Source organism: Megalops cyprinoides, chromosome 3, assembly GCF_013368585.1.
Source record: "Megalops cyprinoides isolate fMegCyp1 chromosome 3, fMegCyp1.pri, whole genome shotgun sequence".
NCBI classification, from domain to species: Eukaryota; Metazoa; Chordata; class Actinopteri; order Elopiformes; family Megalopidae; genus Megalops; species Megalops cyprinoides.
In genome coordinates, this window is record NC_050585.1 from 17,342,426 (window position 1) to 17,368,615 (window position 26,190).

Below are 26,190 nucleotides of genomic sequence, written 5' to 3' on the forward strand. Positions count from 1 at the left end.
ATTTATTACAGCTGAAGCTTGAGACAGACATCATTTTAGTATGTTCCTTAGGTTAATTTACCTCTTTCCAAAGGAAGTTATGAAAAATCTACATGTACATGGACTGTAATGTTTGTGACTGTCATGTCTTTGTTCCCCGTGTGCTTTACTATGCATCTAAGGTGCTGTCTAGAACATGTTAAATGTTAAGTTAGCAACATAATCTAACATTATAGACACTATGCATACACTTATACGCACGTGTGTGTGTGTATATACACACACACACACACTTATATACTGTATATAGTACAAATGACTGAATAGCTGTATAATTGCATAAAGTATTTTTGACAAGAGAATTTGTCTCAGCATGTCAGTGCATTATAAATGTACATCTAAAGAACAATGATAATATTTCTATGTGGTCCTCAATCATGAAACATCAATGACGCACCCTCAAAAATGACATTGAATGTCTGAGATGCTAAGACATCGGAGGCTAACTTTGATTCAAAGTGGCATTAGTTTTCTAAATATTTTGACATCAATCATGTCCTTAAAAAATCTTAGCTATAATTTAAATTTTGTTTGCTGTAGAATATTGATGCACTGACAGCTGACAGTTTGCTGCAACAATAAGTACTGTAATAGATATGAGAGATGCAGAAGTAAATCTGATCACAGCCCTATTTGTGTTTTTTTTAATCTTTCATACTGTAGAAGTTTTGTAGCTCAAACTCTCCCTCCCACACTCTAAATTTTCTTTCAGCAGATGACTGTCAAGTAATGTCAAATCCAGATCATCATTTAAATAATTAAGTGCTCAATCCAGCCTGACTAATTAGGAGTTCAGATGGAATGAAGGCCAGCATACAAAATGCTTCAACAGGGTTGAAGAGGCACTGCTGTAAAGTGATCTATTCAAACATTTGTAGCCAAACAGATGGACATTGCATATTTTAAAAGATAGTTTTCAATTCAATTCAATTCATTAATTGTATTGCGCTTTTTACAACACAAGTTGTCACAAAGCAGATTTACATTGTTCCCAGGCCTGAGACCCCCTGAGAGCAAGCCTAAGGCAACAGTGGCAAGGAAAAAGTCCCTATTAAGAAGAAACCATGAGCAGAACCCGGCTCAGAGGAGGGGCCCATCTGCTTCTGGCCGGCACTGGGCAGATAGAGTTAAAAAAGTTATACAATGTACTTTAAGACATTTAAGATTGATAGACAATAGTAATTAACAGCAGAGTGATTATAAGAATGTCTCCTAGGATGTCCGGTTCTTGGAGCGCAGTTGGCTGTGATGGGCAGGGCATCAAAGTTTTCACTGTTTATATGTTGTAACTTGATATTCCAGCAGAAACGAGAGAACATGTCCTTGGAACTCCTTCCTGTTTCCTCAAGGACTTCAGGTTTCCAAACTGCACCACCTTCTTCCTCTGGTTTACTAGCGCAGTGGATTTTACCATTAGCTACACCCAGCCTTAAACTGTATATGATACACTGTTGAGACATACATCAGCTTGATTAACTACGACTACTACTACTACTGCAAATATTAATAATGGTGGTCCTACTGTTATTATTATTGTTATTATTAAGCTTGAATGCTGGTTATAATCAGACTGGAACACAGTTCTGTGTTTCAGTTTGGCTGTTTTGTTCATGGGATGCTCTGATGCTCACTGCAGAGAGAGAGAGAGAGAGAGAGAGAGAGAGAGAGATGATCCCTGGTTTCTAATGGTGTCTGCTCTCGGCAGGAGTGAACTGAACTGCATTGTTATGTTTGACAGAACAAAGACTTTGTCCTCATGGCTCCCTGGCAGTTTGGGGAGTTTAGCCTCAGTTACCCCCTCGCTGCTGGCTTTAATGTACAGGGCGGGGAGTCAAAAGCCTTTCTGATGGACATATTCTAATAGGAGAAATGATCAGAAGACTGGGGTCAGATGTAAGATCTTCTGCCAATTGATATGTTTGCTTTGTTGTCCCTGCCTTGCTTGCTTCATTTACCTTTGATGGAACGGTCACACAGAACTCGCAGGTGGCTGTGTTCACCTCGTCTTCAATTGCCCTGCATATGCTTACTGATGGTACCTGCTATTTTAAGGCATTTTGCTCTCCCGCAGTGTGTTGAATTTGACAAAGCATAGGATAATGGTCACAATATTCAATTGTAACAGAAGCTTTCTCTCCAGCATTACGTAAAAACGAACCTGCACGTCAAACAAGAAAATGATTCAAGTAAAAGTTGCCATTTCAAGATAGTCAGTGGTGCTGTTCCATATTTACATCTCTGAGAGACCATAGGGAAATTATTAGAGTATATTTGGCCGAACATAAGTGCTGAATTCATTTTAATGTCTGTTTAGTTTTGCTCTTTACTGATCCGTATATTTAAACCTATTAATTACACTCTTGCACCATACCACATCTTTGCAAATAGACCATAGTCAATAGTCAATAGTCTTGAGTGAAACAGTTTTTGAAATGATATAGCTGGTACTTTTCCTTTATTTTCCTTAAAGATGTACTTTTTTGTACTCAACACCAAAACAATGCTGAAAGGGGGCCTGTATTAACATCACATTTGTTTGCCTCTGTTGATGTTGGACAAGTGATAAGCCCCCCTTTGGGTTTATCACATTTCTGAGATTATCCCTCCAAGCGAAAGGATTAATTCTTCCAGTTTGTGTAACACAAATCATCTCAAAGAACTTAACATCCTACAAAATACTTCAAAGCCTCGGGAGAGTGTGGGACATTTTTTTAAATTCTTGTCTGCCCCAGTAGCAAAATGTGATAGTTATTGATTTTATGGCAGAAGCTTGCATTTTTTGTGGATTTTGCAGACCTTTAAAATAAATATATGAGCATAGGGCACTCTGAGCAGAAACAATAGTACAACTATCTTTAACAGAAAACAGAGGAAATTATTACATAGAAAACCCAAGAACTGAATTTCAGAAGAGGTGCTGCATGATATTGATTTCGTTTTACATTATATAAATTCTGCCTTCAAACTTCAATCTGAAATGGAGACCCAGTCATCAATTAATATTTTTTTCTCACATGACAAGCGTTTTTTTGTATCAACTGTCAATGATGTTCTTATTCAAAACAATCCAGTCGTACTTTTTATCAAAAATCAAGGTCCAGAAAGTAACTGAATGGCTAAATTTGAAATAAAATGTTTTGAATAAGATATGGCTTAATACATAGAATATCCCTATTCTTATGTTATTTGAAGTGGCTGCACCTTCAGATTAAGTTGTAGAGGTTTCAACAATAAGATATTTATTCTTTTGAAGGGAATGTATTTTTGAGTATTTTCACCAGCTTTGTTACCAGCACTGAAAGTGCAGTTGATTGATTTTTTTAAACCACTGGGAAAGGTTTTAACTTGATGCCACAAAGGGCTCAGGGATGGCTGGCAGTATAATATTACCAGTGTACAGGATTAGAGTGGGCTGGAGATTGCAGTGGATTTAGTAACAGATGACAACCTTGAATGTAGCGATATCCAGCTTTGCCTCAATCTGAACTGGGCACCTTATAAAAGAAGAATAGTGGATGAAGAGATCTGAAAATAATAAATGTATCCTAACCACTGATTACAGATGATATTGTTCTTAGGGACAGAATATGGTTCAGGTGGTTTGAAGGATAATGCACAAGAGATCAGATGCTGTTTTTTCCAACTTTATCAGTCGCTAATTATGCATTCCTCTTTGGAGGTTTACCTACCTAGCTAAGTAACCGACTGCTGAGCTAGTGAGCACTAATAAATCCACAAAATAAATTGCCCAAAAGAAAATGTTTTCCACAAGACAAAAAGAAACAAAAGCATTGTATGTACTGAATGCCAAAAAAGCAGTCACAGAAATCAGAGCACGTTTACAACAAAAAGATGATGTGGATCTGCCTTTCAGTTGTACACAGTACCGTGCCATGGCTCTATGCCCATTCTTCAGGGAAACTGCTCCAGTCCAAAATGTGCAAGAAGTCTGCAAACTTGCCCAGTGGTAGCTAAGGGAAAGGGGCATCTGATGCCAGACCGCCCCTCAGACCCCATGTCAGATGAGACCAAGGCATTGGTGGAGCATGGGGTTGAAATAGTGCATTCACCGCAGCAGCAGGGACCTGACTGCCAGGATAGGTTCTGGATGTTTTTGAGTTCCTTCATTGGTCAACAATGGCAGACGAAGCTACTTCCAGCACAAATGCAAATGGAAAGCTGTGGTGGCAGAGCTTTGCATTCTGCTCCCATGAAACAGGAAAACACCCTTGTTTGGTGTAGGAGAGCATTTTGTTTACTGGAGTGTGCTGACAGAGATGTTCTGTCTTGTTCTCTCCTTACCCACATGAAAAAAAAACTGAGTGCTGAATGTGTTGTGTTCTGAAATGCATTTTAATGTGATGCGGTAATTTAAAAATTTATTTCAGACCGCAAACGATGTCAACAGTAAAACACAAAATGCATGAAAATTGCTTTAACAGTACGTTTGAACCCATCAGAGAGAGGGCGGGATTATAAGCTTAATGTAATCACACGGTATTTTCAGAATGGGTGCATCGTGTTAAGAACATCGCTGGCAGCAAACATCTGAGGCATATGGCTGGGCATGAGTGCCAGCACCAGCGAGTCAATCTCTTTAAAGCCACGTTTCTTCTGACACTTAAAACACTGTTTGCAGGGAACAAAGGCAGAATAAATCCAGCTGAAAAATCTCTGATGAAAGCCATCAGTTCGTTTGCCGTTCTTGTGAATAGCGGGGATACAAAAACAACCAGAAATACTGACATGGAACAAAGTGTGACTGCAGCACTCTGTGGACAGCTCCTAACATTGAGAGGAATAACAATTATTTTAATTCAGATGCTTCCTGTAACAGAGGCACTTGGAACATGCACAATATTCTAGGAAACCAGTTTTGCGTACACTGTGTCCCAAAAAAGAAAAACACCCAGTGCATGCTAACACAGTCTCCTGTTGAGTGGACACAAAAGAAGTGGGAAGTTTATTAAGCAAATAAATTGGTTGGTAATCACATTTATGTCTTGCATTGAAGTTGTCTATTTAGTTTAAATGCTTCCTGAGCCCAGAAGGAATGAAAGGTTGTATGGTTCTGAAAATGTTTTTTGTTCTGACTCACATATTTAGAGTTCAAGGAGTTTGGAAATTAAAGGGTGGAAGTGTATAATCTATTCCACCCACACACCTACACAGTGTTAACATGTCATCTTTCTAATTATGCCTGTTAAATACAGTATTATGATTACTCAAACATGGGTTACAGCACAATATACAGCTGAAATACTTTGCCCTGCATGCAATCAACATTTGTCTTTGACAATCTTATGCCAGTGCTCCCATTAATCAAACACTTTTTAGATTAAAAAAATAAGTCATTTTAAGTTTGCTTTTTTAAGTTTTAAGTTAAGTATTGCTGACTTCATTCAACTACATTTTAAGGAAAAAGAGTAACTTTAACTCTACTACTAATATTGTGAGTCAAACTTAAGGACAAATGTTGAATTCAGGGGAAAGCAGAACATTTAAATATTCTAGTCTTTAATAGCAACAGGGCAAAATCCTTTTCTTTAATAGAAACAGGGCAAAATCCTACAACTGCCTTGTAAAAAGTTTTATAAATGGTGTTTATTGTCTGGCGATGTTGCCCCATGCTCAGATAATTCAGCATCCTCCGTCCAAATTGGAGCGCTAATCTTGTTGTAGCAGTACTGTGAGAAGTAATCTCTTTGATCTGCACACGTGTTAAGTAACATGAAATCCAATGCATTCATAAATGCCTGCAACAGAGGGTGATGGGTGTGTGAACCGCGAGCCTCCGTCTCACAGGAGACCAACTTAGATGTATTTGTTTTGCCTTTGGCTTTACCGAGCTGGATCAGCCACCGCCTCTCCCTGCAGATTGGCCACTGGATGACCTTCAGACTGACGTGCACGCCAGCTGTCTGTCAGCACACGTTTGTCTGCACTCACACATGAATATGACATTCACGGCAATACCCAATACATTAAATTTGGTAGCGATTCTACCTGGGGCCAGGAAACGCTCATTTCGTGAGGCGAGGATGCGGTATGAATAATTTTGTTGCTGGATGAGCAGTTTGAAGTGCTGCCTTGGGCCCTAAACTCTAAAGTTTAGAGTGAGTGCCACAATAAACTGTAAGTGCTGGAGTGAATGTTATGGAAGCAGAGCTTGCTAGATAGCTACCGAGCAAGTGGTCTCCGGATTATCAAGATGACGGTCTCGGTGTACGAGACCAGGGAAATATTAAGACTGGTTTAAAATGGCCAGATCAAGAGTTTCAAACAGGGTGGGAATTTAGGCAATTTTCAAATTAACCATGCATTTTGCTCATTTTGTTTCGTGGGTAGAGCATGTAAGTGAAAAACAGAAAAACAAAGCATCCCATGGCGAATTTTATTTTAAATATCCTGTAACAACCTTGATTTTTATACTTCATTCTGACATGCAGATTACAACCTGCAAGGTTTCCAACAAACTACTGCAAGCAAGATTTGGCTCCACTAGCAAGGGAATTGCATACAAAAGACAAAGCGCAAGTGCAGTGATAACACTGTGCATTAGCTTGTTGTTTGGCTAACCAGCTAGACCTTGACATTTTAAGTGTAGCCTTTCAATTGTTTGCTACTGTTGTTTTGTAATGGCATTGCAAACAATTTAGCTGTGAAAACACCATTCTATGAGAATGCGTGAGGTAGCGCTCATGAAATTCAGACTTCCCTTGCTGGGAGAAATTGAACATGACAAAGAATAAAGAGTTTCAAAATAGCCATGACATAACTGCTGGTATTCAAACCACTGAGTGGTCACTAAATTATGAAACAATAAAAAAATAATGAAGGGCTTAGCAAACAGCTGAATTTGAATCAACAAATAGAAACTAACTAATAGTTCTAAACTGAATTCTGTATGGAAAAAAGGGGTTGTAAAAATTTGTTGAGTCTGATTATGGGATTCTTGTGGTATGACACAGTTATACAAAGGTGTACAGTAGCCAAACATGGCTAAGAACTTTTGGTATAGAATAATTAATTTTACAGATTATTTACATAGGAGACTGTCTCTTCACATCATCCAGTTGTTATAAAGTAGATGCAAGCGCATCACAATTGCGTCACACACTGATTATTGGATTTCATCACATAGCGATGATTGGATTGTCTGTGAAAGCCAAGGCCTTTTGTTTCGAATATCTTCCTGTGTGTTCTTACCGGATATGAATAGCTTGAGATAAAGAGAGACATGTATGTTTCAGTAGACCATGCTAAATTTAATAGAATATTAATGCTTTCTAGTTTTCTCACCAAAGCGCTTTGAGACTCCCAGGCGATTTAATGCTATATGACTTAGTATTCAATTTAAGCCAAAGCAAAATGCAAAGTTCTAACAACCCAGCACTGAACCCTTTTTAATATGCAGCGCCTGCAACATGCCATTAGTACTAGACAGGCTGGCATTTTCACTTAAGAGGAAAACCAATCTTTTGTTCTTGCTTACTCTCCCACACCACCATTCCATGCATTGGCTTTAATTGATTTCCAGAGAGGCTGATAGGATTTTGTGCTCGTGGTGTCATATAAAACTGTATTTGTGCAAATACTTCAGTTAATCAGGCAGATTCTTGCTTTAATGCTGTCACTATCTCTGTGCTCATCATCAGAAAATGTATCCTGATAGTCAGAGATAACCTGTTATGTCAAAGCTATCAATCAGACCCACTTTGTCTCTCTTGAGGATCTACAGTAAATAATGTATTTTGTACTTTGAAAGTGACACTTGATAATGTGTTTTTTTTTTTTTTTTAACACCCGCGCAAACACAAAGAAAGAATTCAGCTCCTGAAAAGGAGATTTGCCAGCACCAAGCTGTTGTGAAGGTTTTCACTGACAGAATTGAATCCAAACTGCATACCTGTATGTCCTGCACAACAGCCTCAAAAACATAATCCCGGCTCTTTGGTTTTGTGTCACGCTTGGTGGTGGGCAGGAAATGAATGCAGACAATTAACAGTTAAGCAAATGGAAGTGCTCAGCGGGACTACATCTTAAGGCCAGCCATCCTGCCAATCAAGCAAACTTTGAATGTTAATGAGGGACGCCTGCTGCACACTGATTGAAGGGGTGAATTACCAGCTGCTTTTGATTGCTTAGCCTGTGTGGATAAATTATCTCAATTTAGAGCATGGGTGTCACCAGACATGTTGTCAGGCCAGACAGAAGGCAGGTAAGCAAGGCTACCAGAGCAGTAAGTGAATCTGCATGGCGCTAATGGACTGACGGAACATCTCTGTTCTAATACTGTAATGTGTACCTTCCAAACAATTTAATTGACATGTTTTCAGTGTTAGGCACTGATTTTAGAAATGTTTGCTCCTTAACTAAGCAGTATGACATTACACACTTGATTTCTAGCCATGGCAATGGAGCATCATATTAGAGTGTGCCGCTAAATACAATTTATGTCAGTAAACTCCACAGAATGATAGGGGACAGATTGTTGTTAATGGATATAATGAGCCAGGACACCACTGGGACTTCAAGGATGCTGTGCAGATGCTCCATGTAGGTCAGGAAGATTAAGACACGCTGGAAATTTTCATGTTTCAAATCTCACATGGACTCAAATGCTCTGTGCCACGCACATTCTGTTTAATATGGGTGACACCTCTTGAATGCACAGGAACCTACACAATTCTCAGGGCACTTTTCCCAGACAAGCAGTTCATGGAGAGCTACAAACTACAAATCAGTATTATCATAATATGCAAGTGGAACAATAAGACAGCTTAACAAGTGACAGAAAGCATTTCTACCTGTAATCTAGTCCTAACAAACATATGGTGTTAATCTAACACCTGTATAGTGTGCATTATACAGTTCACATAGAAGTACAGCATAGCAGTGCTGTTTCTTGATAAAAGACACACAAATGTGTCTGCGCACGCGTGTGTGTGTGTGTGTGTGTGTGTGTGTGTGTGTGTGTGTGTGTGTGTGTGTGTGTTTGCGTGTGTAAGAGTGTAAATATTTAGCTTTGTAGTAGACCATTTAAGTTAAGGACTTTCTGATGGGCTTTCTGTTCTCCTCAGAGAAGCTGTGCCATTATCTAAATAAAAGCACACGATTGAAGGGGTTGCCGTAACTGCAGAACATGTCCTGAGAAGTAGCATTATATTTAATAGTACTTAATGGAATTGAATGGCCACCAGGGGCCGTTCTCATTTGACTTGTATCCTAATTGCAGCCTGTAATTAATGAGTGAAAAAATACAATCTCTAAAATGAACTGTTCTTCATGTATAGCCAATAATTGATACACATTCATCTGAAGCTGGCTTAATTTCATCATTTCCTCTCCCCGAACACGTTACAATATTATGCCACGTTTTTAATAACAGGACCTCAGAGTTTGATGAACCTTTCCTTTGTGTTGAGTGGAAATCAATGGAAATGGCACCTGATATTAATATGCATGTAGGTAATGTGGGTAATGAACAGAACACAAGCTGCCAGCCGCTCCTTAGTGGCAGGGCAGCATCTCCAAGAGCTCTCCATCCTCCCGGTACTAATCACCTTTCTTACCTGTTCCCATTTTTCACATTCAATTTAACAGTGGCAGCACTGCAGAGAAGTCATTGATAACGCTGATGAGCTGGTCCCTCTAGGTCCCTCATTAAACGGCGTCAATACACATCATTGCAATTAGCACATTTCCGAGGAGCCAGGGAGTGAAAAGCCTACCTTGATTATTAAATGTTTCAGCGCTGCATTGTTCTCAAACCTTTGACAGGTGGATTAATAAGAATGTGATTGATATCAATTTACTCGGAATAGATAGGCATAATGTGTTGTTATGACAAATGTCAGTCTTTGTTTGAGTCGCTGACAGATTAAGGTGAAATTCCCAAGGCATACATCATATGTATATATGGCTTTGCAGATTTTTAGATGCACGTTTCTCAGCATGTGAAAAACATGTATTCTTACATAGATTGTCTGTTTGAAATTACTCAAATTTCCGTGATTATTCAAAACTGTCCCTTTTGAGACAGCTGTAACGTGTTCACTGACATTGAAATGCATGTCACTTTGGCAAACTATATTTATAACAGGGAAGTAGAAAAAATTATAATACATCAGAGAGATCAAGCATGAATTAATATAAACAACATTAAAAGACAGCTCTGACAGAAGGAAACTTGTGAATTCCAGTTAGGTCAGAGTCATCATTATCACAGTGATTTTCTGATAACAACAGCTAATCTGTTTATTGAACTAAATGCCCTGTGCTGATGGAGGTTTTAGCCATCAGGCCCTGGTGGCTTTTAATGTGAAATCATATGTTATTCAAGTCTGTCCTAAAGCCACTTCAGATAGTGTTTTCACCTATAACACTCAGTCAAGCTTATTTAAATCTCTGCTTTAATGCCAGGAAGGGGATATAGAATGATATATTACATCTTAACTTGTAGCAAGTGGATCTTTCCAGAGTAGCGCAGCAGATTGTCTGTATGCAGGTTGTAATTACTATTAGGATTCGGGTCTCTCTGAAGGCAGAGTTAATTATACCTGTCATTAACGCATGAACCTACAGCATCTCTGCCCTTCAGTGGTGGCTCAGTCTCCTTGCAATCTGGCAGACACCTCCCTGCTGGTCAAATGTACACACCATATGAGTATAAAGCTAACTGCCAGAAATCAGTCAGACATATTCTGCACTCTTCAGAATCTTTTTTCTTTCTCTGTGCAAAAAAGAAAAGAGTTAATTTGTCAGTTCTTTTATGTGGAGGTGATAACACAGGTACCAGCTGTGCAGTAACTGGAAAAAAAGACAAAACAAACAAAACAAATGTGTCTTTCAAGGAAGGTGTCTGCTTTAGCTGTGTCTGATGATCTGAGAACAGACATGTTCGTGTCTGCTCATTGGAGTTGGGGATTGCTTTTATTAATTTATTTTGTTTCAGCAGAGTTAAAGAGTGACAATGAACTATGACCCCCACCCAAATGCTCTTCACAGGTCAGGACACATTATTACCCCTGAAGAGTGTACTTGTGAGACTGTATTGTACATATATTTCTAAGTCTGTATTTTCATACTAAGTTTACTGTTTACATTATTCCCCCCTGCCGGAGTGTGTGACTGTTGGGCAGTACCGAATTGGGTGGCAGAGGTATCCCTACAAGGGCGGAATCCAGGTTATTGATCTTGGCGCATATGAGAGGTCTTTCTCCGGATCATTCTGGCTTAAGCTCTTTTGCTAGCCACCGGAGGTTAGTCCCCCGGCCTTGTCTATGGTCAAAACCATATTAATCCCTGTGCCTTTGGGGAGAGATTACATTTGATCTGCCTTTTTGAACTAATGAGAAATTCAGACAGCGCCCGGCTTGCGTGAGCTAAGAAGGGTGATGATTATTGCCCTCCATTTCCTTGAATCAGCTATTCATGTTTTAATTAGTGTCGCTTTTGAAACAATTAGCAGCAAGGCAACAGGTTGTTTTTCTTCTCAAGATGCCAGTTGAGAGTGACTGGCCAAGTCTCACCCAGTGAAGTCTGATGAGAGGAAGCAGGACATACACAGGTGATTGCTTTAGCCTGAGTGACTCGCTAAAGTTCCCAGTCAAAAGCTCTGGAGGTGGTCAGAGTGCCCAGGTTAACCAAAGCATCTGTCCGCTTTTCCACCCATTTCCAACAGAGCATCCCTTTTGCACGGACTGGACATGTAATCCAGTTTGCCCCAGGGAGATATAGCCAGACCAAAGTGCATGTCCACTGATGATCTTGGTACGTGTGTTTTTTCTCCCTTTAACACCCTCCCTTTTTGAAATGCAGTGTCCTTGAGGGATAGATTAATTGGGTCTGGATATACTTAAATGTATTACAAGGTCTGTGTCTTTGTTAACACCTCTTGCGGGGGGCAAAAGTGAGGATTTTGAGGTTGCCTGCTTTCCTTTTTTATAAATCAGCTGTAAATGAACCAGGCAATGTTGCTATTGGATGGCATATTTTGAAGGACTTGGTTGAGATGAGACTTTTTGTGTCAGTAGGTGTTCTGTAACTCATAAAGTATGACCGCCATTATCATTTTGTCCTCAGGTTGCCCTCCATAAAGTCCTTTTATCGTCAAACAAAAAAATGACAAAAATATAATCTTCAACACAATTTTGAAGTTTAAAAGGGTAGAGAGGTGGAAATTTCATGGACTGAAGAATGTGTAAATTGCTAGAAAATGTTCCTCACTATTGTTTCTTGTGCATGAGTTGATGCCCCTTGGACAAGGTCCCCTGTTGAGAGTATAATTAAGAAATCAATCAGACACTTTGGGATATTCAGCCCAAATTTCACCTTACATAGACCTCCAGTCTCCCTTTTGTGGGTCATAATGATGCTGTAGTACAGCCACAGCATTCCTCAGGGCATGTCACCAGACACAGAGACACAAGCAAACATACACATTCATTCATTTGTTTGTGCTTACTAGATGCTCTCATCCAAGGGAATTTGCACAGCTTACAGTTCTTGTACCATAATTATCTATACATAAAGCTGGATACTTACTTTCAGGCTAAGTTTATTTTGCTCAAGGGTAAAACATCAGTACACCATCTGCCTACAGTGCCACAGCCCCTAAGCACCACTCTATTCTGCTAACCATTACAACCAGTTTTCATGCACCCTTTGCTTAGCATAAATGGTCTGTTCACTCTGAGTCACCTATATGATGTTGACTTTCCACCAGTCTGTCCTGAAGATATAATTTGTGTAAGGTTATTGAACAATGTACTGTAGTGAAGGGGGTGTTCAAAATTTCTTTGTCTGAGCTGTCACATCTCACTTTCTTAGGTGTGAAACCTGGAAATTGGTTCACATCCGATCCATGCTGGTCTTGTTTAATAGCCTATATGAGACATCCACCAAAGATACAGAAGAGAGTCTTGGGAGATTTTCCAGCCTTTTGAAGATCTCCTCACCTTGATCTGGTTCTACTAAGGGACCCAGCCCTCACCACAAGATGAGTGCTTCCTTTGCCTACTGAACAAGAAGCGGGTATCTGGTGAACTTAGTATCTAGAATCCAAGACTTTGTAGCTTGCGATGGAAGACTCTGAGCGAGACTGTGCCAGCCACTGTTCATCCTAGCTTCAGTGAGGAACTCAGTTATAGAGACTTTTAATGAACTTTAGCTTTAGCTGAAGGAGCTAAACCATACCCAGAGAGTTGCCTCTGAGTTCAACCAAGGAATACCACAAGCAACCACAGAAGAAAAAGTATCAGACTGACTCTTCAAAGAGGGATGGAGAGCAAGGGATCCAGCTGTGTACTGCTGTGTCCTGGTCCAGACTACAAAGAAAAGACTGGAGAGACAGCCCTATCCCAAACACAGCGAGCCACAATGCAACTGCTGTGCCAAACCAATGAGGGAGCCTGAAAAAGAGTATAACCCATCACTATGACAGATTCATAATGCCTTTAACTCCTTCTTTCTCTTAATAATGCTAAATGCCAAACTGTGGTTTATACTCACGCTATTACTATTTTCTTTAACAAAACCTGTTTACTACATTTCCCCTTACCTTATAATTTGTAAATATTTTTGTTAAAGGAAATGTTACCCGTGTTTATGAATTATATCTGATCACTAACTTGACTCTACAAATATAATGTCCTCTCCCTTTGAATAACTCCTCTTTCAAATAAAATCTCTTGAATTCCTAAGATAGTCCCCTGATAATTTGTAATCATCTAGTGGTAATTCAACAACTTCCTTTAATTCGCCTTTTAAGCGTGAATACACAGGTCGGAAAGACAATGTTTGATCTGCACTTTTGCTAATTAAAATGAGACAGACTGTACCTATACAGATTTCCTATACAGTAGATTAGCTGCAGAATACAAACAGCGTAATATGTGCATGACATTGATACAGATGTCTGCATTGATTCTCTCCATGTTTAAATTAAGCCTCCTGCAGGAAGAAAAATGCACCGGCATAAACAGACAAGGCGCAGCAAGGAGCGTTCGGCTCAATCTGTCTGGTTTAGATTGCACCCACTCACTGATTTCCAAACAATAGAAATACTCACAAGGGTCACGCTAGCCTCGGTGTAGAATGGCAGTCGGGAAAGCAAGGAGACTCGTCTTGTCAACGGCATGACTCATTGATCCAATTTAACCTCCTCAGACGGCGCTCTCCCCGAGAGCCGCCCGGGTTCGAAACGAAGCACGCCTGCCCCCTCACGCTGACAGATTCTGCAAATGCAAAGCTCAGTTCTCATTTCATGATTTGCTCGTCCGATTAAGAGAGGCTGACTAAAATGTTGCTTTCTCTTTTTTTTTATTTCATCCCTCGTTCTTATGTCCGTGCAGCTTCGATGCGCCGGGGAAAATGAGTGACTGGGGACACCACTGGCTGACAGGCTCCGTTCATGTGGCCCAGTCAAGTGAGATGAAGTGCAGATGGAGCGGACGGAAGGCCGAACTTATTCATTGCACAAAGGAGGCCTCATCCCTGCAAGCCAACCGCAGGCCGTGGCAAAATAAATAAACCCATGAAAGATGAATTCGAGCACATGTTTCCGAATAATTCAACACCTCCAAGGGTGCAACCGGGGCCATTCATCGAAACTGAATTATTCATCTGGCGAACATACCGTTTTTCAGCAGCGGGAGATTTTGTGACATATTGTCTTCACGCTGCTGCGGACTGCTCGCATTTCACTTTTTTTCATTGGTCCAGGAAATTTGAAATATTAGGGTCTGGAGGCTGGTAAAAATGAAATAAGGCATTGACATTTTGCACCTGTTCACACTTTCAGATATGATTTAATTTTAGACATATTATTTTGCCATAGAAGAACTTTGCCATAATGATGGGGGCTTAATATGTTCATTTGATGAGTAGCAGGCTGCCTATAAACTAAAATTAAACTCTGAAAGCAATAAACAGGCTTTCAACAGTCCTTTGTGCATTTCCTCTACCACTTTCCCACCTCCTAAATTGAGTCATGTACCCATGGCCTCAGCTTTCTCCACCATCTGCCTTGTCTGCAATAATCTGGAAAAAATAAAAATTGAAGAATATATTTAAAAACATGCATCATATATTAATAAATGCAGAGAAATAGAAGTGCTACAGCCTACAGGAAATGACCCAAATGCAAGTGACCATGGTTAACTCAGAAGTATATTCGACACTGACTTGGAAATACTTTTATCGTATTTTCTTATTCAGCATATATTAGCATTGATTTTCATATTATTTACATCAGATGTTGCAACTAAAAAAAAAAATCAGTCCACAATGGTCCATTTCAGTGTATGTCAGGTTTGGAAAATCAGATGTTAAGTTAAAGGCGCCAAGCACTAATTTTTAAATTGCAAGCATGCATGCAAGAGAAGGCAAAAATCACATGATACTGAAAGCTTTTGTTAAACTACTATGCATGGGAATGACAGACAATGACAGACTACAAAGGTAACTCTTCTTTGTCTAAATGGCTCATATCTTCAGCATGCATTATGATTTAGTTATTTTAGTCTAGGAATAGTGACAGTGCCAGTTTGAGTGGGACTGAAGGGGGTTCAAGTGCCAGTGTCAGTCGTTACCATTGGAACCAACTGCCATCTGTGTCTGTTTGGAGAGTGCCGGGGAAGATAATAGACTGACAGAAATAGTGATTCCCCATTTATAGAAATTTGTCTTACTAACTACACTGTGTGACTGTTGGAACAAAGTGAACACTGTTCTCCATATATATATATGGATCTGCTTATTATATGTATATATACATACATGTATACATATATATATATTACACTTATGCCTGTTGTACAGTTATCTGTGTATCCAGCATGTTAGATTTATTCATCTATTCAATATGAGGTTCATGGCTGATCCCTGATGATCTTTGCATTATAGACCCTCTTATCTGTTGGGCAGTTAAGGGTATCAGGTGTTAACATGGTGAGATCTCCTGGGGAGATCAATAACTCATGTCTATAATTTAAACTCTTGCTTGGATTTAATGGGGAAGGTATGGTTTCCTGCAGTCAATGTTCGTGATCCCAGAACAACTTCCATTATTAATGGATAATTTTGTTGTGCCCTAACCATCCGGTAAACATCCTCTGTCACTCACTCATCCATTGTAATGGTACAATCAAAGTGACTATAACAGTTGCGGAATTTTCAAAATGACCACTACAGTTATGTCACATTCAAAATGACCATGAGTTACGGCACATGAACAGAACTGAATTTAGTGGTCTTTGTCCAGTGGCGAGTTGTGAATTTTTAATACAATACCGTACAGCTGTTTTAAAAATGTTATGGTGATTTTTTTAGGTCTCACTATGCTTAAATTACTCTTGCTTTCGTTGGGTGTAAAGACTGAACACATCTACTCCATTAATCTGTACTTATGAGGCTCTTATAGTTTGTTTATCCTACCAAACTCATAAGTTTAAATTTCCTTCAAAGGACATATAAACAAATGAGCCTTTGACAAAAACATTCAAAGAATGATGTAACAAAAAGCTGAGATTGATTAAATATACTTTAAATGTAATGCAGTGCAGTAGTCAGAAGTGGAATAAAACTACGAGTAAGGCAAATACTAAATACTATATTGCCTCAGCACCTCCTATTTCACTTTTCAGCTCAGTAGAAAAATGTCTGATTTCCCAGTAGATCTTGATTTGTCCAAAAATTTATGGAGGGCTAGGTTACATTAACTACAGTACATCACGGGGCCTACAAATCCTCTGAAAAGTGTATCCATACATCCACATATTAGTAATATTTTCTCTTTGTCTCTTTCTCTCCTCCTCTCACTCACGGAGGTGTGCATGCACACACACCCAGCGCTGTCTCAGAGTCTGTGGTGATAATGACATCAGCTTACTCACACTCTTAGGTAGGATAGCTGTAAAGACTGGCAAAGAGGGCTTAGCTTGGTGTAATTTAGCTCTTTGCTGGCATTTCAAATGCAAATATGCTGTTATTTACAGGCATGTTATTACCCAGAATTCCCTACTTCCCAGAGAGTTCTAATTTTCCCAGAATTCAGAGCGAAGAGCAAAGCAAAAATGGCACGTGATTGATTTTCCATACTGTGTAGGCTGCTGAAGTCTATATTCAGATTTTTGAAAAGGTTTCTTTGCCACTTTGGTTTTGTTGTAAAACCATCTGGACAAGGTTTTGCTGTTTCTCTTTGTAGGAAAGTTTGTTTCAGTGAGAACTTCATTTGGTTAGCCATTCATCTTCAACAAAAATATCTGAATCCAATAGCTGCAAATGTTTGGTTTTAATGGGCATTTTCTCTCTTCCGCCATTTGTTTTAGTATTTGCATATTTGTATTTGTTTTTTCTTATTGATCAGCAGAATAAATCTCTGGTGAAGATAAAACATAAATGAAACTTGATATCTGAATTTTTTCACTTTACATTAACTTGAAATGAATAAACTACATTTTTGGTCACTTCTGTGCATATGACACTGTCATATTTAAATGCTTCAAACTGAATGGAAAATTTAGTTAAACTGAAGTGTTAAAAAGCTAATACACGGTAACCTTCAGCATTGCGGTGAAAAAAATTCAGGACAACTGAGTTAATTGCAGGTAATGTTTTGTTGGTGAGGGCAACGTAGGAGGTTAAGGTGAAGTGAAGGCAGGTGGAATTACTAATTAACTGAGGGTGACTCCCCCTGGACATCTGTGCGTGCTGTTCTCAATCTCTGTCTCCCACAGAGAACTGCAGTGCTCCCCTAATCTCACTCCTTGTAAATGAGCACCAGCTTTGTACTACCTTCAGCATCAACATGGAGGGACACGAGCTGTTGAGCAGTTAAAAAACCTTTATGTTGTTAAAAAACAGATTCTTACAATTTGGCATTGAACAATGTAATAACCCCCCCCCAACATTTAACATCAGGCAGGTTGAATGAATACTGCCTTGAAGCACAGTCAAGGTTGATAGGTAGCTCGCAATGCTGGAGGATGAAGCCAGCCTCCCAGTTGCTGTGGTCACCTTGGATGCTGCGACCTGGAAAATTCCCCTCCCACAGCAAACTTTGCCCGTATAATGCTGTAACAAGGTGAAGAGGAGGAAAGAAAGAAAGGGGGCTTTTTTTCCTGCTTGACACCGCTCACTTTTTGAGTTGTCAGCTCTCGTTTCGGTTTGGCACCTCGACCCCGTTTAATTGCCACCAGGGCCAAAAGGCAGGCCCTGTCTTTAAACACCCCTTCAACACAAGGCAGGTACACCTTCAAAAGCACCACTCACCATTGCCACTTTATTTTGTAGGTACAGCTTTAATGAAGAATAACCAGACCTGCTAACAGTTTCGCCGAAAGGGGACACGATACCCTCAAGACCAAGGATGGGGTTACCATGGAAACCACTTCTCTTTCTGTCAATCATCAGTGGCCTTTCAGGTAGGGAACATTTCGCTTTCAGATGTTTGCGATTTAGGTTGAGTTTTTTTTTTTTCCCCTGCTCTTTTCTTCCTTTCAAAGAGGCTATATCACAACAAAAGCGTTCAATTAGGTACCAACAGCACTCTGATGATACTCAAGTTGTTTTTGCACAACAAAGGAATATGTAATGTGCTTCTGAATTGTCTGAATGAATGTTTTTTTTTTTTTTTCTCAAAAGCAGTCTAGGCAGAAGTGCTTCACTTCTTTTTTGGAGTTTCATTTTTCTGGTTGCTTTGATATTAGTAGCACACTGTTACACTGCCATCTGTGTTCTTGCCTGGTACCTGAAATCACATCAAGATTGTGGATTACCCTTAAAAAGTAATTATTTTTGAAATGTGAAAACTGTGAAGACACTCAAATTGATGTTTGAGTTTTAGTCCTGCAGTGATCTGTTCACATAAAGATTATAGGTCAACTGTATTTGTAGTATTTATCAAGTGACCAGACCTGACCAGACTATTAGGCAGTATAGGCCTATTTTTCTTCAACAGAGAAAGCCTGTAATAAGGGAATCTCTTAATGTGAGTGGCAATTCTAACCCACAATTCTTAGCAATTCTTGCCATTACTTTTATATAAAAGAGAGGAGAACCAACTCTCTAACTCAGAAAGGCAAGTTTGACAATTGTCAAATTGCTGGACTGATTTGAAAAGCTGGTTTGTGGGTTTTTTCTAAACGACAAGGCTTCTGTGGGCTACACGAGGGAACATCATTTGTTCAGTTTTGGTTTTGTGCTTTTCAAAGACATGTCTGAAAATTTAATGACTCTCACTGATGAGGTTCAATTAACAGCAGTTAAAAATGATAAGTGCTCCTTGCACACGTTGTTTTGCTGTTTGCTCTGTATTTCCTGTCTGATATTGTTATAAATTTAACTGTGACAAAAAAATGTTGTGATGGTTTTACAGAAAGCCTTACCAATTATTTATACTAATTGGCTCTCATACTGGAGGTAATAAAGGTAGCAGTTGTTAATGAGATGGTCAAGATGTTGTCCCATCACCAGCCATTTCACTACACACTGCTGTCTGACAATTAAAATGGCAGAATTGAAACAAACGTTTCGACCACCTGCACAAATATGTATTGTATTATCATTATGTATTTTATTATTGTATGTGTTAAACATGTTTCGAGAGACAGGAGTATTTAAGTTCTGATCTTAAATTATGGGTATTGATGTCATACGACCTCATTTGAAAATAAGCAACGCTATGCTACGTATGATATGTTCTGTTTCCCAGCTACAGTCAGAATCAGAGATATGTAGTACAGCCAACAAAAAGGTTTAAACTTGTCTAAAGCAATATGACCTGCACTAAAGTGGACTAAATTACATCTCCTGTCTGTATGTAATGAATGTCATTCTCATGTCACCTTGTGTGTTATCATGCTATCTGTGAAGCTTCAATGAAGTCACGGTACTCCAAGATGTATTTTTTGGCTTAGATCACTGGAAAGTGAGGTACGCTTCACAGAGCAGTGAACTATAATGCAAAAAAAAAAAACAAACCCATGGAGACAATGGGTTGTATCTGCTGTAGATGGAACAGCATCTCTGTAGATTTTGTCATGAGTGCCTGGGTTATGACTGTGTGGGAAAAAAAACACTCTGGCTCTTTACCAGTATGCATGTGAAGCACCTTGTTCAATCGTAAATACTCTGTTCCCTCAGCACAGGAGGGGAGGGTTTGTCTAGTTTGTCAGACCACGTCTCCTGTCAGCCAGCATCAGACACTTCCTTCCAACTCGTTGCCCCTCTCGCAATTAATCAGAATGAAATTTAATTTCCGTCCCTCTACAGGGGGGTCAGCGCTGTCTTTGTCACATTTTGTTTTGTCATCATTTGAATAAGTAACAGGGGGACACGCACTGTATATTGGATATTACCATCTGTGACTCCTGGCGAGATTTAAAATTAAACTGTCAATTGGGCAGAGAGAGATGGCGTCCCGCCCTGGGAATACCCATCCGGCCCGCGAGTTTGCAATATGCTCAGAGACGGGGAAAAGTGCAGAGGCCATCAGCACAAGAGGTATACTCCAAGGCATTCCTGACACACTGCAGCAGAGAGCCTCCGAGTCCTTTGTACTGCTGATGTGTTTAATAAAATACTGTAAATGTATCAAGTTAAAAAAAAAATCCAATAAGTCAAATTTCATTTCACACAGAAGGCCATACTGGTGTGTGTGTTTTTCTTTCTAAAATAACCACTGAACTGTGGGTGGTGAAAGATGTTTATGAAAGTACACAGTGTGAAGTGTGATACATTCTTTGTTTAAGCCGATACAGGTCCGTAGTATTCCTTTCCCAACACGAATACCATACAAAATGTTAACGACAGTTGGGCTCATCATGTTTCAAACTGAATGGGTTACAGTCTTCCAAAGCTTAACCTTGCTAGTGCTGAGTTACCCTACCTCTCAGCTAAGTCCTCACCCGCCATGCTCACACTAGTGTCTGCATCTCCTACCGATAAGCCTAGTGCGTCACTACATCAAACTGTCCTCCCCTGAGAATGTAGCGTCAGCGACCTCTCTGCAGCATCCAAAAGATCCACGTTTCTTACCTCCTATATGACTCAGTTCCTTGTTTGGGTCATAGTGTCCTACCACATGGACTATTGTAATGCCTTACTTTCTGGCCTCTCTGCTTTACTCCCTGGTTTCTCAGCAGCAGCCCTCTTCTTCTTATCCAGAATGCTGCCGCTGCTCTTGCCTACAACCTACTTGGAAAAATCACAGTGCTCCTCTGCTCATTCCCCTCACCCGTCTCCTGGTCCCATCTTAAATTAGATGCTGATGTCTGGTGCTGGCCTACTGGGCAGCAACAGGGATGGCTGTCCTGCATTTGCAGCCTATCGTCACGTGCTACATCCCCATCACACCTCTCTGCCCTGCAGCGTCTGCTCACCTGTTAATCCCAGTTACAGCTGTTGCGGATTCCTGCACTCCGTTGCTGGAGCGAGCAACCCTCCACAGTCAGAACATTAGAGTCACTGGCCAACCCCTATAGCGCGGACCAGAAACGCGCCTCCCGAGACTGCATCCTGGCTCCGGCTCCCTGAGCCTGGAGTTTATCAGCATAGTGAAGCTGTGAATGTGGGCATAAGTTAAAATGTGAAAAATCCTGTTCATTTTAACTTTGCTAGAAAATAGAAGCCGGCAGAATAAAGTTGGAATAAAGCTGCTTATTTTAGCTGTTATTCCAATATCACCACTGGCGTTCTTTTTTTTCCTCCAAATCAATTCCTATTTAAAATGTCTTAATGCACCAGCACAGCCTGTCGCTAGAAAGCAAACAAGTGATTTGTCTTTCTTGTGCATCATGAGGATTTGCTCAGGGGTCCATTTACACCTGGATGCAATACAGTAATACCAGTGTAAGACAAACTAAATAGCTCTCCATTGGGGCTTGGCCAGAAAAAGTCCCCAAGAAGAACTGGAAAAGTAAAATGATGTGAGTAAGCATCAACAAGTCTTCCTCCATCGAAAGGGTGAGTGAATTGGGGTGGAGCTTAGCACTCAGTTATTAAATGGCAAAACCCTTGCCAATACACTCTGAACATTAATACTGTATCCTCACAAGAGGCTGCACAGTCTTTGCAGAAGTGGTTGCATGATTTATGGAGTCATTAGGTGTGGAGGGAACTGTCCCTGCTAAACCACACTTTTTTCAACATGTTTTTGTGTTTGTGAAATCTAATGAAAAGCTCTTACTGCAAGGTGTGCCCATAACTGCATGCATTAAAGTGATTGCATCCCATAAGTAACAGGTTGCTTTATTTCTCTGTTATTTATTTTCCTTCCACAATTTGCCATCTTTGCTGAAGTGCCTGTGAGTCAGCCTATGCTTAATCATGCAGGCGAGAAAAAGCCCCCTGTTTCTACATTGAACGACTTTGTGCTCTGTGCAGATTCCCAGCAAAGTTTGTGCCATCCTAATAATATGCATAGCATGCACCCAAACAACAAGCTTTTCTGTGTTGCAAAACTGATGACATTTTATTGTGAGTGTAAAAGTTAGATAGTATGTAGAATTGAGAGCATTGTTCAATTTCCTGTCTGTGGTGAAGTCCAAAATGGGGAACAAATCACGGGAACAAGTAATCCCAAGAAAATACCTCGCGGCAAGGACTAAAGAGGCTGGAGTCCAGGAAGTTTCCCACACAGCAGCTGTGTCCTACCCCCACTCCCACAAAGGCAGAAAACAGCAAGCCTTCATTCTTAGCCTTTAGCAGGCAATGAGCAACACCTGGGCCACATACAAAGTGAATGCAGCTGAGTTCTGCCTGGGAGTGAAGCCACTGCTGTCCAAGGTCCTGTAGCAGCCCTGTTCTGCAGGTCTCCAGTCTCTCCACGCAGTGGTTGAGGTGTGGGAACACGCGAGGTGGGGCCTCGCACAGCGGCGTTCTTTATTAACTCTCAGTTGTCAACACTGCCCTTGTTTGTAGTCAGTAAATCATGTTATTCAGAAGTGGCAAAATGCTTAATTTCCACTAGAAGCTCCAGTATTAAAATGGATGAGACTGGTCCTCCTCCAGAAAAGAATAGATCCCAATATTACAGGAGATTCAGAGAGCTGGGAGAATTCCACAATCATGATTATAGTTATTATAATTAAAGAGGGGTGCGGGATTTACCTAATTGGGTGTATGCTTTCATTTCCTTTACAAAAAGTGCTAAGAGACTGATCTTATATTACAGACTATTGCTTAGGAGGCACTGCTTTTAATATTTTGAAAGCTCCCACATCTCAGTCCAAACCTATTTATAAAGGCAACAGTTTAGACCCGGAACTTCCAGCTGTTCATCTCCACAGAGCCTCTGAACAAGTATACCCTTCAAATTTTTTTCCAAACTCCAGCTAATTTATTCTGCTATAAATACATTACCCTTCACTGAACCCACCAGTAAGTGTGAAACCAGAATAGCTTCAAACACCTAAAGTGTAATTACAGAGTGTTGTATCTGCTAATTGTGAATATATCTGAAATCTCAATCCGTATGAAATGGTTCAGGTTTTCAGTTGAATTCAGCAGCACTGGTTTTGTTGTCATGAGAGAACAGAAAGGAATCTGTAATACTCAATTATTCATGAATGTAGCACTTGACCTGTATGTGTCTCATCAGCTCTGGTATCCATCACAGCTTTATGATTCCAGAAAGAGGTCTGTGTCACATGGCCCGCAAGCCCTCATCAGACCGACGCTCCGCTCTTACCATGAACCAGTGCCAAGTCAGACTTTTCTTACAGCAAAGAAATGGGTGTGTGGCACTTTGCAAGAATGCAAAATATGACAGGCTCCTTTAGTCACTTATTTCTCCCTGTCTGCACAACAATTCATGACAATGCGATTCCCAATGACACAAAAATCCTGATTTGCGGGGCGGGGCCCGGGAGTGTGAAAAAGAAATGAAGAGCAGAGCCTGTGAGTGAAAGTGGAGAAGTTAAAAAAAGATTGTTTTTGTTGTTTAGTTTGGTTCAGTTTGATGTTTTTTGTTCAGGGAGCTCGTAGGAGGAGCAGAGGCTGAGAGGGATTTATTTATATTACCCTCTGAGCGTCTGTGCGGCATCGCTGGCCCTGTTGCCTAATTAAGCTAACACCTGTCCAGAGACCATGATTAGCGCCATGCTGTTCCCGCTGTCTCGGCATGCAGTGCGTGTCACCACCCTTTGTATTCTTACTGTAGTTCACAAAGTTGAATCTTTAAATGGAAAAAAAATGTATTTATTTGCTGTCAATATCTTAGGAATATGTGGCTTAATTCCACAATTTTTGTGGAAAAAATCAATTTCCAGCCTCTGCTCAGGAACATAAGCCTTGTTTATAGCGTTGGGTCTGTGGGAAAATACAATTAAATTTCTGACAATCCAGTTCACTATACGGGGACTCGAGGCACACGTGTTGTTGTAAAAGCAGGAATTGCCTTATTCTGATTTGTTTTTCCCACTGCTGTGATAATAGAAATACACGCAGTTCACTTCCCTGATGCAGCCAGTGTGAGATGGTGAGCTTTATTGCTGCTTGATGGATTGAAGCAATGCTCACAGGTGAGTGGGCTTTGGCAGAGCATTAAAACAGTAGCACAGGAAAGAGGATTTGGCAATTAGTATGCTTTCCAATGTTAATCACCCGACAATTAGCTGCCAGTTGACTGAGAGGTGGAATTTGAATCACAGAATTGGAATGTGATTTTTTTTTCTTTTTTTTGCTGTGTGGCTCGGTTGGATGAACCACACAAAAGGGATGCGCAATCAAAACGTTTCTCAGTGCCATCTTTGTCCTCCTTAACACAGACTTCCATTTCCATCTCATTCGGCACACCTACGCCCCAAATCAGAATCTAAGTCAGAGTCAAGGAATAATTGACTCCTTGTATTCAAATTCACTGTGCATAATATAGCTTTCCGGGGATGAAGCAGTGATAGGCATCTCACTTTTTTCTTGTAATGATAATCCTTCAGAAAAGATGAAATGCAAGCCTGGGACAAAGGACAGGTTCAGTGGAAACGAAGAAAAAAAAAAACATTGATCTGTTGCTCTGTAGATTGAACTGTTTGCTTTGTCTGTTCTCTTTTTCATTCAGTCAGGCTATGTTGGAAAATACTGCTCTAGATACTGGAAAATCAGCTGGTTCTCTGTTTATTATTATTATTATTATTATTGTTGTTGTTGTTGTTGTTGTTGTTGTTGTTGTTGTTATTGTTAGCAGTAGCAGTGTGGACAGGATTCACCTATGATTTGAAACTGCCACTTTCCATAAGACTACTCCACACTACTGCTGTGCATAGCCTGGACAGCACCGTTTGTTTCTGGTGTTCGTCTTAATGGTTCTCTTCCTCCTTTTTGAACATTCCAAAATATCACTTTAATGATCTCTACTGTTGTCATACTACAGAAAAGGTCTGTAATAACCAGATCTGTCTCTTAGAACTTTCTGTAAAGGAAGGGAAAGAGTGCGCTAAATTAGATGAATACCCCCCTCTGTAATAACAGCTTCCATTCAGACTCAGATTCAGACTAAATGGAATGTCTGTTGTGAGAAAACCATCACACTGACAGTGTAGTTGAAAATTCATTTCACTCATTCATTGATGACTGAGGGTATGGAGGGGGCAACGTTTTTACGAATACATGTTTAGTGCTTTTCCTCTGGTCTTTCTCTCTTGTGGTTTTACTTAGTTGTGGTTGGTTACTAGACTATATTTTTGGGTGGTGCAACCACAGCAGTGACCCTCAAACTGGACACAAGTAGGACTTTTTAAAAGGCAACATCTTAATGAGCATGGATTTAATAGTGGGCAAATACAGCATTTCAAATGGACATTAAGACTGAGTCATGAATTCTGTCAATACAAAACACTTTGCACTCACAGTGTCTAGCTTTTCCAGAGACTGGCCTGTTTAATTAAAATGACTTCAGAAGCCAGCCGTGCTCATTTTCTCAACCCCATGATGCCTGTCATTGTCTTGCCACCAGAACCTCCAAAGGTTATCAGTTGATTGCAACAACAGAATACTCAAGGTATTCTTCTGAAATCAATATAAAAATTTACATTTGATTTACATAGTTTTCAGGGCCAAACAAAGCTCTTCACATACAGCATGTTCAATGGCTTTTTTTCTAGTTAAAAGGCCTGTCTCAAGTGTTTCCAAGGTCCTTCTTCTGACTTT

General features: G+C 40.1%; 1 protein-coding gene across 2 annotated transcripts in view; it reads left to right on the forward strand.

The window, feature by feature from the left end:
• The window catches only part of LOC118774275 (contactin-5-like), a 188,198-nt gene that overhangs the window by 63,030 nt on the left and 98,978 nt on the right, over nucleotides 1–26,190 (forward strand). For both annotated transcript variants that reach the window (XM_036523499.1, XM_036523500.1), the window contains exon 2: nucleotides 18,337–18,467. In XM_036523499.1, the coding sequence (XP_036379392.1) occupies nucleotides 18,413–18,467 (55 nt within the window). In that variant the 5' untranslated portion in view covers nucleotides 18,337–18,412. The remainder of the gene's footprint in view (nucleotides 1–18,336; nucleotides 18,468–26,190) is intronic.